The sequence below is a fragment of the Pholcus phalangioides genome, unplaced genomic scaffold, assembly GCF_987345545.1.
Source record: "Pholcus phalangioides strain wild (caught in Gottingen) unplaced genomic scaffold, Ppha-v1.0 ptg000017l_1, whole genome shotgun sequence".
Taxonomy (NCBI): Eukaryota; Metazoa; Arthropoda; class Arachnida; order Araneae; family Pholcidae; genus Pholcus; species Pholcus phalangioides.
In genome coordinates, this window is record NW_028301610.1 from 9,236,760 (window position 1) to 9,255,205 (window position 18,446).

Sequence of the window (18,446 nt, forward strand, 5' to 3'; positions counted from 1 at the left end):
ATGTTTCTGAAAGCGTGACAAAATAATTGCCAATAACGTATGTTCCGCTGATACGTGTATGAGAAGCTGAGGATACTATTCCATTACATACGTAGTAGTATTCTGTGATTTTGAGCTATTTTGGTATAGGGCAGCGTTTCTCAACCTAAAAAATAGTCCGCGACGATGGCATAGGCGGTCCCCGGGCAGACTTGATAATTTAATTCCAACCGAATGAAGTTATTAAACCGTTGTGATTGATATTGGTAATAACAGTATGTGTGGGTTCAAATAAAAATGATACTTTTGTACTTAGGTTATACATATATCATCGAGGGAATTCGATCCTAAATATGGGATCTCACAGAATTTTGCCAAATGCAATTTATGCCCTTAAATGCAATTCGGTAATTCGATTGCTAAAATTGCTGAAGAAGTGGAAAAATAAAGGAATGCCACAAACCGTAATAAAAAAATGTATTTCGCGAAAAATATACTGAGAATGATACAGTGAACTGGGATTTTAAATAGGATTAAATAAAGGACATCTCCAATTGTTATTAAATACGTTGCCAGAAGTAGAAACAATCATCAATTGTTATTAAAAATGCTGAGCTTGACAAATATACAAATATCTGAGATGAACATTTATGTTTTTACCATAATTATCATAATATAATTTATATATTATGATTTAAAACACTTTGTATTTACGACTTTAGTAAATATTAAAAAACCAAATGAACTTGAAAAACGGGAAAAATGTATAGAAAAATAATCGAAACAATCGAAATTACAGGGGAATGGCCGGTAATACGGGACACATGAGGTCCGTCAATTTATTTCATACATTTTACTGGTCCTTGGATTCAGAAATGTTGAGAAGCGCTAGTGTATAGGGGAATTCAAGAGACGCTTTATCTCCGCGAGAATTTGTCAGAGATTAAAATTTAGTCTGATCTACTATTTGTCTTGAATCTTAATTTGTGGATTTAATCGAATTATGCCGTACGTTTCCCGGAAATCGTACGATCGGAAGGAATTAATTCCTTGCATTCACTTCAAGTCTGGGAAAATTTTGCGGCAAAGGTAGCTTTAAAGCATAATCTACGACAAAGAATAATGTGTTTGGAATTAAACATGGGGAACACGGTTATGCGGTCGGTCTTTTCTGCGAGAAAAATATTCCGGTGTAATTAGGGTTTATAAGAGAGAGTTTTCCGTATAGCTCTATGCAAATTGTCCGGATTTGTGGTCGATCACGTTGTGAGAAATATTAAAGAGTCAATCAAGCATGATTGATTTCTTCAGTGAAAACTTAATTGCGTTTCGTTAACGTAGGAAATTTAAAAAAATCGAGTACACAAATTGCCTCAAGGGGTCTCCCACCTCTTTTATTATGGTAAAAAACTTTTTCATATGTAGAAATATTACAAAAAATATTATTTATCCATTGATTGATTTCAATTTTTATCACGTATATTTGATTGTGTACGCTATGCCAGTACAAAATTTTGCATTCCTCCTAGTCCGGCATTACGCTGTAAAAGTTTTATGAAACTGCTTTTATAAAACTTGAAATATGCAACCAACAAGTGCATCGGTTACGTTTGACCGAATGTAACCAATAGTCTTATTGGTTGTTTTTTCAAGTATTGTAAAAGATCTTTTATCAAATCGCTGAAGCTATAAATATGAAATTTGGTCGGTAGTTTTATTTTATAATATAAAAACTCACCGACTAGGGATTTTTCAAAATTCATACTGCAAAGGGGGGGGGGGTCATAAGGGAAGGCTGTCAAAAGTTATATGGGGCAGTCATCGCTGAACCCAAAGCATTGGAAGCTATAAATATATGAAATTCGTTCAATATTATATTTTGTAATATAGAGACCCCCAAGGAGGGTCATAAAGGATTCAAATGTTATTGGACGGAATCATCGCCGAACAATTTTCAGATTACCAAATCCACGCGAGCGAACCCGCGGGTAACAGCTATTCAAATATATGTGGTAAAAATTTGAAATTAAATGAATGGAATAATATTTTTAATAATGTTTCTACATAAGAAAGTTTTTTTTACCATGTTATATATATATAAAAGTAGGTGACCCCTTAAATTATGAAGAAGCCTTGATGCACACGTAATAACTTACCCACAAAATTCCTAAACTGGTAAAAAGCTTCGAAACCGGTTCCGTCAAACCGGTCATTTGATTTGAATGTTACTCGGAAGAAATCACCCTCGGAAACGATTACTTTCGGTTTTTTGAGACCACAGTGACGTGGTATATTCCTATCTACCGTCATAGAATTGGAAAATTCAACGTAGTCACTTGCAGTCTCTGTTGTGCACCTAGAATCGAGAACAAACGTGCAAATATACTTAAAAATACTAACAGATAAATAGAAAAAGCTTCCTCCTAGTTCAATCAGAAATTTTATAAAATTTTATAAATTTTATAAAGCTATGGTCTGAACTTTAAAAACCACATCTCATCATGTCGAAAAGCCATCGTGACTAGGCCACCAGAATGCACGTTAATATAATTTAGAGCTTGAGCAAGCATGATTTCCACAACATAAATGAAATAAGCACAGTATGTACAGGGTGACTCAAAATTGACAGGCCCGTTCGAAAAGTGGGTGAGTAAATAAAAAAAAAAAAAAAAACAGGAAGCGATAATAATTCACCGTTTCTTGCATATTGTGAATGGGAAAACAATAAATTTTCGGTCTCTCTCAGCCAGAATTTTAAAATTACAATAGACTCGCTATCTAGCACATATCAGACCAGGCTATGCCGGATTACCGAAATCGGCGGATTACTGGAAGTTAGTTGAAAACGCCCATTTCAATAACATGAACTTCTGCGTACAGACATACTGTGACGTGTTTTCCTCTTTTATGATCAACGAAATCCCGCCTGAAAACGCCGGATCACTGGACGGGCCGGATTATCGAGAGTAATGTAGTTGCAGATTTTTTAAATAGATGGTGCTGCAGTCTGCAAAAAAAACCAACTAAAATACGATATTTTAAAAGTATCAACCATTTGCCGCAACAGCATGGTGAAGTCTACAAAATTCGCAAAAACCCATACAAACGTCTCGGCAGCGATTTTGAATATACTCGGACAGCGGTTCTCAACCTTTTTTGACTCTCTCGGAGCCCTTTCAAGTAAAAAAGTTCTATGGCGGAGCCCCGTAGGCCAATTTATTAATTATTTATCAAAGTTACTGATTTATTTTTACTATTTAAAAATATTTACAATTATTTTTTTAAATTTTAGTTTTTTTAAATTTTCTTCGAGCGGCCGCGGAGCCCCTGGAGAGTGCACAAGGAGCCCCAAGGGCTCCGCGGAGCACCGGTTGAGAACCGCTGTACCAGGGTAACCAGGTTCGAAAACCGAGAAAGGAGGACGCTTGCGCGCGCACCCTTGATGACGTCATTTCCATCAATTTCCACAACAGATGGCGCCAGTTTTCTTCCAAAAAAAGGAGAAACCCACCACCATAATTTTTCCCAAGTAAAACAGAACCGCTATATATGTTACTGAAATTTTATAAATCCGGCTATTTTATGCATAATCACCGGCTATTGCGTATAGTTGCCAACCATTTTTGTAAGTTTAATAAATTTAGTTTTTCATACTCACCGGTGATTGTGTAATCCGAGCTCGTATTGGTAAATATATGATGAATCGCCAATAAATTATTTAAGGAAATATACAATAAACTTGGACTTGAAATATCTCGACATTTTGACAAATATGTCTAGCACAGCATAATGAGTTGGAGCAAAAAAAGAAAAATAACGATTCGTCTCTTTTTTAATGAATTGTGGTCAGTTTTCTTCAGGGGTCCAATCGTCTCTGGTCAGTTTTATTACTTCGCCTGGAGCAAGAATGGGGTTTTCTTTCTATACACTCAAAAGTATTAATTAGTTTTTTGCGAGTATTGTTTTTTTGCCAGAGGTAATCAGCATTGAGTGTAGTTTGGATCCTATTTTATTTATTTCTGAATTGGAACAGGTAACCCCCCTACCCCCTCCCCACTTCAGTACACGGCATCTGCTGTTGGTGAGTAAACAATGGTATTCGCAAAATGGATATTGCAGTTTTCTTCTTATAGAGCTGTTTTTCCGACTGTCTTCTTCATGTTATCTTGGAGGCAAGCTAGGCCATGATTACAGTAGCATCTGCCCTACTTGGAGGCAATTTGGATTCCTTTGGAATTTCGAGGGCGTTGATCAAAGCGTGTAAACATTTATATGGAAAAAATATATGTTGTTGCTGTAAATGACCGATATTTTAAAAATATAGTATTTTCGTTTTTTCAAAACTGTAGTGCTATCCATTGAAAAAATTTGTATCTATTTATAGAATTCTGATTGACTGAAAATTTACTGTTTTTCCGAGCTCAATGCAGCAAACGATGAATTTCTATCGTTTCCCGTTCTTTTTGACGTGAATACGTCTTTTAAATCATCTGACGATTTTGGGTGTATTTGCAAAAAGCTGCGTAACAAAATAATCTAAACGCTCATATCTCAGGATATATTCAGAATATGTCAGTGTTTTTTACGTCTGTGGGTAAATCTCGCCAACACAAATCCAACAATACCATTTCCGTTTCAATATCTTTTCTGTTCCACCCCAGGCTCGCTGCCCGCTTGCTTAACGAAATTGTTTTACGCTGTATCTCGAGTTTCGCAATGCAAATAGAAACCAATGGTGCCGTCTGATAGGCATTTCTGAGACAAATGCAATGATATCACTCACTCTTCTCGTACTTCTTTTTCGGTGTGGTCACCAGGCCCGCATTGTAACGAAATCGTTTGCGCTATATCTTGAGAAGTTAACAACGCAAATAGAAGACATTGGTGTCATCTGTTAGTTATACCAAAGGCAAATCCGATGACAGCAATTTCATTATGTCAGTACATCCCAAGCGATTCAAGTTCAAGTCACAAAGAATGTATTCACGTCAAAACTTGCGGCCGCGTCTGACATAGCCTAACCAAAATTTTAATTTATTTTTCAAATGGGCTAGTCAGTTTTGGGACACCCTGTAAGTTAGCTGTTACAGCACATTCATAATACTTACGGCGTGACACCTTCAACGTCAAAGTATGCGAAAGTGATGTGAACTCTTTCGTTTGCTGAGCCTCGGAAAAAATAATGGCACTCAGTTGCTCGAGGGTAATAACCGGGCCAATTAGGTGACGTGAATGTACCGTTAGTACGCTCGCTACTACTGAAAATGAAGCCGCATACTGAAAACAAAAATAGAGAAAATAACTATTAAAAAACAGATTTTATTCTCTCCAGTAATTCGTCTTTTAATTCAAGTAAGTGCGTGAACTTTATTTTTAATTTAACATTCTTAATGAAAACTACCATTCGACAGTTCAACTACCCGAATGATTATTGGAAGGATAGGAACTAAATTCTTTGAAAACATAGGTAACCTGTTGCAGTGAATTACACCGGATCCAATTTTGTTCCTTTATTTAAGATACGAGACAAGTTGAGCAAGAAAGAATTTATAAATCCCCAAAGGCTGATGGAGAGGTGGTTCATCTCTTCACAGATCAGAAGAAAAGAGCAAGAAATAGTTGAAGACAACCATGGGGAATGTGTGAGTGTTTTCTGTATTTTCTCTGCTCGGGTTGCACAAGATTAATGGCGGCTTTTTCTACGCATGCTCACTAGTCTGTTCTAGCATGCCCAAACATTGAACATATCGACCCTGAGGGAGGAACCGTAGTATAAAGGTGACAACTAGGAATAACGAGTCCTCTGATAAGCTTGTTAACAACATGATTGATGACACACTATGTTCTAGCGGGCACGTTCTCTTTTAATGCGATAAAGACTTGCCGCTTCGAAGACGATTTCGCGTGCTACTCGCATAACGGCACAAGCAACAGTGAAGGATTTCCACCTCTTCCCTACCATTTACCCTTTGGAAAAGCACTGATACTCCCGAAACCTGCTCGTGCTAGATCAATAGCGGTGAATACTCGCTCAATCATCGAGGACGGGACCCAAAAGGGTACCGAATCCAATCAAATATCACGTGATCCTATTCATGAAATCAATCATGCTATGGTTCGAAATCCCATTTCGATATCTCAACACACCTCAATCCAAGATCACTCTCTTACCGTGAAGAAAGAGAAGAATAACAAGTAAGAGATAAATGTCTTGCAGTTTCTTCGAACACCTCCCACTCTTCAAATACTATGGAAATTCTCTCGGATTTCACGGTGGTACTTAGAGTAAATTGAATTTAGTAAACAGTACGTAAAAGAAACTCACCTGACTGCGGATCCTGTTTTCCGGCGTATATTCCAAAATCTGAAAACAAAATGCGTATTTTTAGCTATTTCATAAGATCTACCATAAACAAGTATCTTCAACAGAGAAAATACATTCACATAATATGTTCAAGTATTGAAAAAGAAAAAGTCGAACAATTTCAGAAAATAAAATTTTTTTAGCCCATAAAAAAAATAAATTTCTGAATTTTTATTGCATTTACCAGGTTTAGTTATCCAGCGATTACAAAGTTATTGATTCTGATACAAATATTTATTTTCTTCCAAATCTATACCGGCATTGTTAAAAGGTTTTTAACTTACAGTTAAGGAACCAAGGGTAACTCACTCGTAACAAATCTATAAATTGCGCGGAATCCTACGTAATTAGTGAAATTGCCTTCGTTGCCGTCGCTTCCAGACTTAAGTGATGATGAAGAAGATGACGAAGAAGAGATGGCAGCTTGTTGATGAGATGAAGCTATTGCCGAAGTGCTCCGAAACTCCACGATCAAATTGGGTCCATTAGACATGAGCTGTGCCGGCAGTTTGCTGCCGCAGAAGTTGTCCACGCGTTCTTTCTCGCCGTTTATCGTTATAAATACCGTTACAGTGTCCACTCCTTCGCATCTGAAAAAAGGCGACCACAAATAAGTGAACTCAGCAAAATAAAACACATGATACAGTCGAACTCGTTTATAATACACACAATTTTGTTCCATGAACTAAATGGATGGCTACGATGCGTTTTTCGTATGAAGTAAGCACCTGTTACGATGATAGTGCATATACACATAAAATGATGAAAAATTATATAAATTTAAATATTGTGTGAATACACGTAAAATATAATACATGAAAAAAGTGATCCTATAAGCTGAGGAATATTGCTATATAATCCCTTCAATGAATAGCAATACGAATGTAAAGAATTAGAACCTGCGATATCAATCAGCTATGCTGATTGTCAGAGACTCGATTCCTGACAAAAATCCTAAACGAGTTCGACTGTATCAACTTACCTTTTCGTCGACCGTCTTGACGTAAATTTACTTGTCTGGTGAGATCAACATAAGGACTTTTGGCCTTATGTTATTCAGTTGGATCTATAAATTGACTAATGCATTTATAAAAATGATCCAAGAATAAGTCTTTTTGACGAAAGCGGATGATAAGAAAGAGAAAACATGTCACTTAATGAATGTAACGTTTGCCGATTCACAGTTGAGGCATTTATACCAGCCCAGTCAAAAATTTTGGGAAATATTAAAAAAATCCACAACCAAAAAAAGTTTTCTCTAACCTCCTCACAGACATTAGTGAAATATCTCGCCTTCTGGAAAAGCAGTTCGCCGTCTTTCGTTTTAGCAATGAATAGCACAAATAATTTTTAAAGCTGATTTCTTACTGCAACACAGTTCTCTATCGCCCTTACTTTGCACCTGCTGAAAATCAGAAGAAAGTCTACTTCATAAAAAAAGATATAGTATTTTGCGCGGGCTTTAGTGATTTCCACCATTCCGGTAAAAGGGTTAAAGAAAACTTTTCATTCGAAGTAAACGAGACTTCATTTCCAAAAACATTGAATAATGATAGTATTAAACTTTACGTCACTAATTGCATTCATTACCGAAGAATTAAATGAAATAAAACATAGCACTCTCTCTCTCTTCTGCCAATAATAATATCTTCAAGGTGGCTAATTTCAGAATCATCGAGAATCATTACTTACCTACTCAAATATGACAAGCCAACGAATATACGAACAACTTTAAAATAATACTCAACCTTTTCATGTGATATCCAACTCGATTAAAACCACGCCAAATATCGCCAAATAAACGCTCCAGAGGGGACCAAATAAGAAGATATTACCGGAAAAACTGCATCACCTCTACGGAGATTTGAAAAATATACGAATCTTTTAAGCGTAATACCTTACCTATTGGTCAACCATAATGATCTGAAATAATTTCTTTATCAAAACAACGTATAAATGTATCAGGGGAATGCATCCCAGTTCTTTGTTTTCCCTTCATCAATTAATAGCTTATTTGCACCAAATTCAATTATTGTTTTTCCTTGAGAGAATAAATACGATGGAAACATCGAACGCATCGCTCCGAGTAATATGTACGAGAATGTAAGTACATATACGGAAAAAAAACAAAAAACAATTACATTTACAACCGGCCATCTCATACATACAAAAATAGAATACAAATGATGATTAGATATTAAAAAGAAGTGATAATAATATAACAATAAAAGATAATGTTATTCTTCGGAAGACGGTAATTAATTCTCGCGAACTAATGAATAAATAATTATTAATTAGTTTTGTTAAAGAGCTGACTTCGTTGCATCAAGTTTAGTTTTTTCTCGAATAACATTCAGGATAGCGTAAAATATACGATACAATATTACTTATTAGACCTTGAAATGAAAGTCGAAAGAATGTCTTTATAAGAAAAAAGGAAATTATATTTAGGTTGATTTTGAACTAATATCTATGTTAATTTAATCTTCATAAGGAAAAAGATTATTTAATAAAAGAATGTATAAAATTTAAGTCCATGTAATGAATTGGGAACTTTCTATTGAATATGAAGCGTGGAATGTTTCAATTATTCTTGTATAATTCCTGTATCATTAAGAAAAGTGTATGGTTGTATATATTATTATAAACTTACTCTCTACCAGAATCTTCAGGTTTATACAGATCGAATTCCGTGAAGAGAATCTGCACCCTCTCTTTACCTCGGCCGTTGAAGTTGTAAGTGCAGTGGATGTTGGCTGGATAAGGCTCTGGAAATCCCGTGCTGCTGAACGTGCCATTCTTCTGTACGTCACTGGTGACTAGAATTTCACACTGACTGGATACTAAGAAATCAAACAACGAACACGTAAATTTATGCGAGTCATTAATTGAACTGTACTAACACCATTTTGATATTTTCGTCTTCAGGGCTATATAGCAAGGGCTGTTTTTTTGTCAAGGATTTTATTTTTATATTTGCTACCCATGTTTTTATGTTGCAGTTGTGTTGACAATAACGGAGTCCAAAACTTCTAAAAGCTACACCTAATTCAAATGAAAACAAAAAGATAATAAAAAATTATTAGAAAGTTCAAAAAGTAATTGAGAAATTATCTGTCTCGATTGGTCTTTCAATCAACCCCATAAAAATTAACTAACGTCCGTGATTCAACTGAAATGGATCCGAGAAAAATATTCTCAGGGAAGTTACCTCACAAACAAATGCAAAATTTCTTAATTTAAATTTTGCAATAGTTCGAAAAAAACAAACCAATGAATAGGCAGATACTAATGACAATAATCGAAAGGTAATTTTGGAAATAGTTTAGAGTGGAATGGGCAGTACAGTGATTGCAAGCTATCGTAATTGACAGGGTAGCAAAGCGGGCGCCTTCGGTTCTGTTTGAGCCATAGACTAAAGATATGAAAAGTATTATTCTTACTCTGTGGTTTGAGCAATGACGTTAGCTGGTACTGGCTTCGGCGCGTCATGAAAAAAAAAAAAAAAACAGTCCTTATTATATAGCCCTGGATGGCCCTAGGACAGTGGTTTTCAACCTTTGGAAGCCCGCGACCCGGTTGAGTATTTTTTCGAGTGGAAGGCCCGGTCATAAACACGACTAATGGGAAATAAATCGGGAAGAATTAAACGATGAATCACTCATGGCCCGGTTTGACTGATGCCAGGGCCTGGTACCGGGTTGCGACCAGGTGGTTGAGAAACACTGCCCTAGGATATGTGATGGCTCAGGCTCTTTTTTTTTCATGAGATCTATTTTTAAATGACAAATGACGATTTGTTTCTGTTATGCATTTGTTTGGACCAACTCTTTTCTTCAACTGTCATGATTTTTGCTGGTTATCTCTCGTTTCCGTATTCCATCATTAGCTGAGTTCATCTTTGCAGTTTCAAAAAATAACTTTCAGGCATGAAGATGATGCATCATAAATAAAAGACTCCAGTGTGTTTCAGAAAGAACTCCCTAACTTGAAAACAGAGGTATGTTTGATGGCCAGGCCTGCAATTTTAATTACACCGATTTGCAAAATTAATTATAGATAACGCCACAGTCTTTTAATTTCACAACTTCTCTCTGTGAGGATATTTGAAGGTCATTGTTTGCAGTAAGTATCTTCAACCGATGCATCAGTTTGAACAATTGATCTGCGAGGCTTACTTACGCATCCATTTCAGTAGAGGTAATGGAAGAAACTGGCTTTAAACTATACCTTTCACTTCAGTCACGCCATTGTTAGGCAAAGTAACATTTCGAACCTATCGTTTTGTGATTTGACCAAGTTTGCGAAGGAAAATATCACCCACTGTATAAAGACATTGCACCGAGACTGTGGTGCCATCTATCACCCAAATGTGCATCTAATCTCACAAACCAGCGTAATTAAAATCCCGGACCTGCCCATTAAACGAATTTGCTTTATTTGCTTCATTTTTCTTCACTGTTTTCAAGTTATGTCATTTAAAAGTTAGGGAGTTTTTCCTGAATCACCCTGTAATATAAAACCCACAATTAATGAAGAAATATGTCGCATGGCTTGTAAGGAAAAGAGAATTTTTTTTCTATCAATTGTACTTGCGAAGCCCTGCCCAAAGAGCGAGGCTCAAAGTAGGGCCTTGTTTGGCTCTATGTAAAGCCGCTACTATACATTGGATCAGTTTTAACATTTCATCAGCAAATTCATATTCAAAACAGGAATCGAAAAAATGGAAACCATCGTACGTAAATCAACTTATTTATCGGTCTGACCATTGTCTTCGTCAAAGCCCAAATCCTCGATGAAGTAAAACGGCAGCAGTCACAGAAAACTATAGATAAGAGGTTCTTAACCTTTTTTACCCGCGTCTCAAAATCAATGACATGATGATCGACTTCGTGACCCATAGGATTATTTGTTTTTCAAAATTGGAGGAATCAGTGATGCAGTAAGTACATTTATAACAAGACTGTGAATGGATTTGTACGACCCTTCTCGGAAACACATACGTTAACTCGACTTGGCTCTACAACATGACATTTTAGCGAGTTTTTCTACTGTCAAGGGGTGACAACGCGTTATATATAATTTACTCGGAGACGTTTCCGCATCGTTCAGCATTTCTGAAAGTATTTATGCAACTCACCCACACAAAGAAAACAAGAATACGTCTAAAAGCCAATACATAGTACTCTGACGTGACGTGGGATCACGTCACGTCTTAGAGCCGCCTTTAGACCTCGAGTAGAACTTCACGTTCGCTTATGACTGTCAGGGTACATTAAAAGATGACCATCGTATGACAAATATATTTGAAAGCTGTCCATCGAAACAAACATTCTACTGGTTTGACGTGAATGGTTCTACGAGTCATCACAAACAGATATTAACCATCTGACCAAGCAAAAACATTTAGATGACCTTGACAACAAATATTCTATGAATTTCTGGTAAGACAGTCAGTCACTTGATGTTTGCCGTGTGATTTATCACCGATCTTCGAGAATTTTCCAGACAGGAGGAATGAAATGTTATCTCGGTCTGTTGGGTTTGAGACTATCTCCGAATTTGACCACCAGTAGAATAGTTTTTTAATGTGTCAGCTAAGAGAACATTGGCTTTTAATGGTGATCCTGTCGAACTTTCTGCTTGTGTCACCGTGTTTGATATAAATAAAAAATAAATACGAGAATGTGGATCAAATATAAACCGGAATTATTTTTTAGTAATTTTTCAAAGAAATAAAAAGATACAAAAATATCACATTAATTTCTTCACAATCTTCAGATTTTGGAGTACGTTTTCTCAACGGATTGGCAATTTTTCCAATTTCTTTCTTGAAGAAAGAAGAGGGGGGTGTGTACACAGCCATTTGTGCACAAATGCTCTCCAATTCCTAAGTTGAATCACCGTTTTTTTTTAAGCGGTACAAACAAATAGTAGTAGCAGAGGGAAAAATCCGGAATGTCGGGATGGTGTGCCAGAGCTGTCCAGTGAACCACCTTCGGTTTTTCAGTTGCTAATCTAGCAGTTTGTGGCCTTGCATTGTGTTGTAGAGAAGACCGGCACAAGGAACCCTACCAGCAGACACTTTTCAATACTTCAAGATCCACGCTATCGTCAATGATAGATTGAGCTCTCTCTCTACCAAATATATATATATAGCTAATATTATACTTTATCAACTGTTGATGTTATTTCTGATAGCTTTATATGATTACCTATCCCAATACTTTCGCGAAGAGCATGAATGTTTTCTGCACTAATGCTCATCCGGAGTGGGGTTCATTTTCGACTGCCACATGTGCTAGTAAAAAAAATTATGCCAATCATATACTTAAATTTTCGCAAATGTTTCTTCTCTGAACTGAGCACGAACAGACGGTTTTACGCCTTATTTAGCCAAAAATTTTATAATATTTTATATACATGCAATAAATGTGTGTGTATGTACCTCTTGCACGCTCATTATACTCCTGAATACATATATGAGTTGATGCAGACGAAAAGAAGTAAGACATGACAAACATCCAAACCACCTACCAGTAACCTTTAAAGTGTATACATACGCCCACTCGCTTTGACTTTTGTTCTTCGTGATTTTGCTTGTCTTCTTTTTTCCCCTCTCCTCTCGCGCAACCCGTTTCCGACTGCAGCGCCACACACACACACACTTCGCTATACATAATCAAAGTGTTCCTTTGATGTGCCGATCATCGGTGAGTCGTTCCTAGTTTGACATTCGTCTGGTGCATGTTGCTAGTCTCGCGATGAAATATTTCGTGACGGCCGTACACATGGATGGAAAATCTCAGCAAACTACTCAAATACAAAGCATAGCACGCGCATGTACACGCGTCATTAGAGGGCCATCCAATAACACCACAGCCTTCTAGAGGAAAATTCCGGTTTATATTTGATCCACCTTCGTATATAGAAAATAGAGGAGTAGGTATGTTCTGAAACTTGTAGAGAAAATTCACTACCGTTCCGCCCAGTTTTTCTTGAAGAAAGTTCCAAAAAGTAGGTTTCTTGTGAGTAAGTAACTGCATAACCTCTTTTATATCTAAAGTTCGGTCCGTTTTCAGGATCTTGTTCTAAAGAGGTAACCAGAGAGGTTCGCCTTTTTTTTTCCTGCTCTGAATTGAGGTCCATTACAGAAGCTTTATGACTGCACAGTTACCCAACAGCAGCAAAAAAATAAAAACCGTCTTCCAGATGCAGTAAACATCAGTACCTAACATCTTTTCCATGTTGACCGAATGACAAGGACAGAAAGAAAAAAGTCAAGTAAATAAATAAAAATTCTCAAAAATCCTGAAAATAGTGGAAAGAGAAAAAAAATTTTTTTTGTAACACACAAAAAAGAACTCTTAAAGTGCATTTCTTAGACAGTTTATCCAATTCTTTACTCTAGAGCCGTTGGAGTGCCTCAAAAAAGTTCCTTTCATAGCAGGACATACATGGCTAGGGTTTTAACACAGGCAAAGAAGAAGCTGCTAAGCTATACCGAAACATTTTCTAGAAGAAACTTTCTTGTATTCAAACTTCGTTTTATGTGTTAATGTTACATACTAAGATGCATGTTTGCATATATGCCGGATAAAATCCGCTGACTTGAGTAAATGCTTCTATTATAAAAAGTGTCGAGTTTTTTTAATGCGTAACATGAGCATGATTGTCTTGTCGTGGGAAATGCACGTGAATTCGCAGTATCGTGTGTGCTAGTGCTCATTTTAATGCGATAAGTAGATTTGTTGGGAGCTAATTTAACGAGAATTGTCTGAATAGAATGTTTACGTGTCCCGCGTTGCTTCTGAGCAAATGTATAGGTTAATATATATATAAACGCAATCTTGAATTGTTACAATTTTATCGCTTTGGGTTTGAATATTCTAATTTCATACCTTTCTGAGACTTACTGCCTAAAAGATACCTGAATTACTAGAGTTCTCTCGTAAATTCACTTGTTCATATACCATCCGATCAATGTTTTCCATTTACTTGTAATTGAATATATTTGCCACATAATGCTCATCTTATGTACCCGGTCGGGCATATAAGAATGTTAAGCCCCATTCGAAGTACAGTAGATGCTGGGCTATCTCACCTATTGTGGCGGAACGGCGGGATAGCACAAAAGTCGGATAGGCCGGAGTTCTATAAATGCTCAACTCCCCCCCCCTCCCCCACATTCGAAAACAACCTTTTTATACCAAAAAACCAGCTCTTATTAATATTTTCCTACCTCTAAATATAGACTAGTACTTAATAAATGCTTGTTATGTACTGAACTGCACGTTCTAAAAATTTATTACAGAACAAATGACCCAAGAATAAAAATATTTGGACACATTTTATATATAAGATAAGTTATATTGTCTCACTTGACTGCAGGAAACATAAAACCATGTACACTGTACAGTATGAATAAGTACGATTTAACCCTTTAAGCGGTTTTTAAAATTTTCCTGATCCACATTATAACTGCCACATTTGCGAAACCTTCCTGAAACGCCGCGTATTTTATGAAGAATTTTTTTTCCGAGATAACTGCTTTTCCCCTCAACAAGAAAATTTACACCGCCCACCGCTTACATTTACCTGACTATGATAAAAAAAAAAATCAGCTGCCATGTGCGTTGTGCTTTCTAGGAAGAGAAATACTATTTTTGGGGAAAATATTTGTTATCATTTATACTGAGCGTTCATCATTTTCTTTCTTTATTTTTCCCGATCCTTCTTCTTATCTAACGTTGAACAAGGGCTGACTCCGCTCACTTGTAGTTGATTAGTTGGAGGAAGGATGGGAAACATGTTTTATTGTAAAACAGCTTCATTGCGTTTTTAGAACATGAAATATCTCGGGGTGACAGAAATAAAGCAGATAAAGTTTGACGAAATATATCGGGGTGAACTATCTCGGAATATCTCGAAAAAACGTTCGCTCGTTTCTTACAAAAATTATTTGAACTTATTTGACTGTTAACTGATAAATGATTACGTAAGTGTCAAAAGGTAGCCCTAAGATGAAAATGTCAAAACTCAGTTTTTAGCTTTTTGAAAAAGTCCTTGATGTAGATGATTGAGGGCTTCTCCCTTTTATATAATCCTCTCCCGCTACACGATGTTCCTGCACTTACTATCTGAACTGCGCAAAAACCGGTTTTGAGGTTTGGCTAGCACAGCGCAGAAGGTTTTACGCAGCCACACCCTAAACCCGTTTTTGTGCAGCTTTTGAATCATGGAGAATTATTATGTATGTAATTTTAAACTAGGCCGGATAATATAGAGACCGGACAGTCGCGAGTCGGATAGTCGAGAGTGTACTATATTAGATATACAGTATTTTTATGCTCTGTGAGGGTTAATTGCAGAATTGCTCAAAACTACACAATTCACAATAACGCAGATTAATACGCAAGTGACATTGCACATGTGTAAAGTTATGAATTTTTAAAAAGAAATTGTCAAACATTCTTTACTTTAAAGATAACCTTCGTATGAAAATTGATGAACACTTTGGAGGTTACTTCTGGCTTAATGTAGAAGCGCGAGACTATTGTTCGCAATAACGGCCCAAAATCCAATTGCACAGTAAACCATAAAAGTTTCTTAGATATATGCAACAGGCATTACCCCTGCTTAAAAAATTGTTTTCAATAGATAAGTCATGTTAAAAAATACAGTTGTGGCTGTTCAATCTTAGCAAGGGAGGACAGAATAGAAGCAGTTATACAGATATTGTTTTTAAAATTCCTCTCTAGACCTTTTCCAATTCCCGAATATCGATCACGTACTGACTTCGCATTAAATCCAAGAAAAGTCATCGAGGTTTCTTTTTTTTTTTCCTATTAAAAACCATCAAATACTATTATAACGTATCGCAATGGGCTAAAGAAAGGATGGAAGCCAAAAGTTTTCTTAGGTCTGAAATCGAACATTAAAATAATGGCGATGGAATCTTAAGATTTTTCGGTTTTCATGGAATCCTCATCGATTTTTTAAAGAAAAACAAAGTAAAAGTTTCAGCCATTTATATTATTTTAAAGACATTCTAGATATTATTCATGATGCAAAATGGCTTCGCGCTATCGATACAAGACAGAGAGAAAAAGGGTAAGCGTTTTTCTCTTTGTGAAGGTTATTTACATAAGGCTGGACGATTCTTGTTAAAAGTATGGTAATGAACCAATTTCGATATTATATGTCTTCGAAATAATCGGCATAAATGTGCTTACTTGTCATTTCCGTCGTCGTGTGAACTTTTGGCCCATTATTCTCAGGTTCTAGAAGAATGAAAGAAAGATGGAAATAATACTCAAAATATTTCTTTAAGGCTAGGAAATCATTTGAATGCAAAAAACCCACTTTTGTGGGCAGTGGAAGTTCATCTCTGTTCACCGACAAAGGCACGCGTGTATTACCATTCAATTCAGAAAGTTTTGGTAAAGAAAATATTATTTGAAAATATATTTGGCACTATCTCGCTGCCAAAAATAATTCATGGAATAATTTTACTGTACAATCTCAAAAGGAATTGTTATGATCTAATGTTGTTTTAGTTAAGTTGTGGGTTCGGGCTGATCGCGTCACGACAAACCAAACAAAAGCCGATTTACTGGAGTGTCTTAGCACAGCGCGCAAAAACGAGTCGATTTCTTTCATGTGACAACACCAGGTTGATCTTCTTAGGCTGATTCTACACCCGCGGCGCTATATTGCTCGGAGCTGCTCAAAAACCAGTTTTTGAGGGGATTTTGTGACTGATTTAGCAGTCAAAAACCTGTTTTTGAGTGGCGTGGCATCGCGTAGCGTGACGCGTTAGGATCCGGCTTTACTATTCAAGACTCTGCCACGAAGCTTGGCTGAAAGTAATCTCGGCAACGGAATAAGTTCGATGGCAGAGTTCATACATTCATCCATTCTGGACCCGGCTTTTGTCTGAGCACGATGAACAATGCAGTGGATTTTAAAATCAGAATCACCAGCGCTTTATTGAGCCTCTCCTCCAAACCGGTTTTTGTTTGGTCCCGTGTGGCGTGACGCCGTTGGTGTGGGACTTGCTGAGTGAAAACTGTGATCGGTCAAAAAAATCGGAAATTTATGTTTTTAACCAATCAGCATTCTCATGATGCAGGCAGCGCATAAAACCTGCTCTTAAGAAAACTCTGCTTTAGGGTCAGCAACAAAATAAAAAGTCAGCGCAATTATCGCTGATTTAGACTTGAATTCAGTTTCTTCGGCATGTTTGGTGACAAACTTTATTCATAAATTGAAACTTTTGTTTGCTAAAGGCCGTGGTAAGTTCCAGGATGATATTGATCTATGTCCTAGTCTAAATATATTTCAGAGCCTATGGAACTCGTTAAAGAGGAGTCTGGAGAATTATTTGACTTTTCTTTGATACACTATACCCCTTTTTTGACAGAAAGACTTACCAAAACAGAGAGGGATATTTTCTCCAGAATAGTTGACCTATAGGAAAGTCTAGAGGTTAAATAAAGCAGAGTTATGTGGAATATTGTTCATGGATGTTCTTGTCCAGTCGTTCGAAACCAGTTTTAAACTCTAGGAAGTTTAGTTACGTCCTGGTAGTGCGAAGGACTAAAGTGGTGTGTCAGGTACAGAAAGTTGGAGTAGACTCAACTAAGCTGATTAAGCAACGTTTTGATTTGTCAGCTCCCGTATCATTAATTTCGGTCAAATTCCTCGGACCACATCAGTTTATTCACATTAGTGTTCAGCTGACCACACAATTCCCTTATCTTTCTCTGCAACCCATGACTGGGAAGTATGACCATCCATCCCAATATCGAAAATATATTTTGGCGAACTGTTTGAACTTTTATATGCAAAATATACAACCCATCGGTATTCGCTTGGAGCCAAATAGATTGAGTGAGAATTTGATATTACAACAGTACGTGGAGTACACGATACGACATATCTAAAAATTCTTGTCAAACATATGCTCGAAATTCTGAAATCCTAGCAAAATCACGGAATGTTTCGAGGAATTGAAAGGCGTCGGATAACTCGTGCAATGGAATCTATATTAGTTTTCCTGTTACATATCACCGGAAAAAGAGGAAAAAATATTTTCACG

At 36.6% G+C, this 18,446-nt stretch overlaps 1 protein-coding gene across 2 annotated transcripts in view; it reads right to left on the reverse strand.

Annotated features, from left to right (window-relative positions):
* The window catches only part of LOC149072222 (suppressor of lurcher protein 1-like), a 221,615-nt gene that overhangs the window by 5,754 nt on the left and 197,415 nt on the right, over window positions 1–18,446 (reverse strand). Inside the window, exons 9-14 of one of the 2 annotated variants that reach the window (XM_089246563.1) lie at window positions 16,579–16,626; window positions 8,997–9,186; window positions 6,653–6,933; window positions 6,305–6,343; window positions 5,088–5,256; window positions 2,136–2,335 (exon numbers count right to left, since the gene is read on the reverse strand). In XM_089246563.1, the coding sequence (XP_089102689.1) occupies window positions 2,136–2,335; window positions 5,088–5,256; window positions 6,305–6,343; window positions 6,653–6,933; window positions 8,997–9,186; window positions 16,579–16,626 (927 nt within the window). The remainder of the gene's footprint in view (window positions 1–2,135; window positions 2,336–5,087; window positions 5,257–6,304; window positions 6,344–6,652; window positions 6,934–8,996; window positions 9,187–16,578; window positions 16,627–18,446) is intronic. The other variant, XM_089246564.1, reaches the window with a different exon arrangement.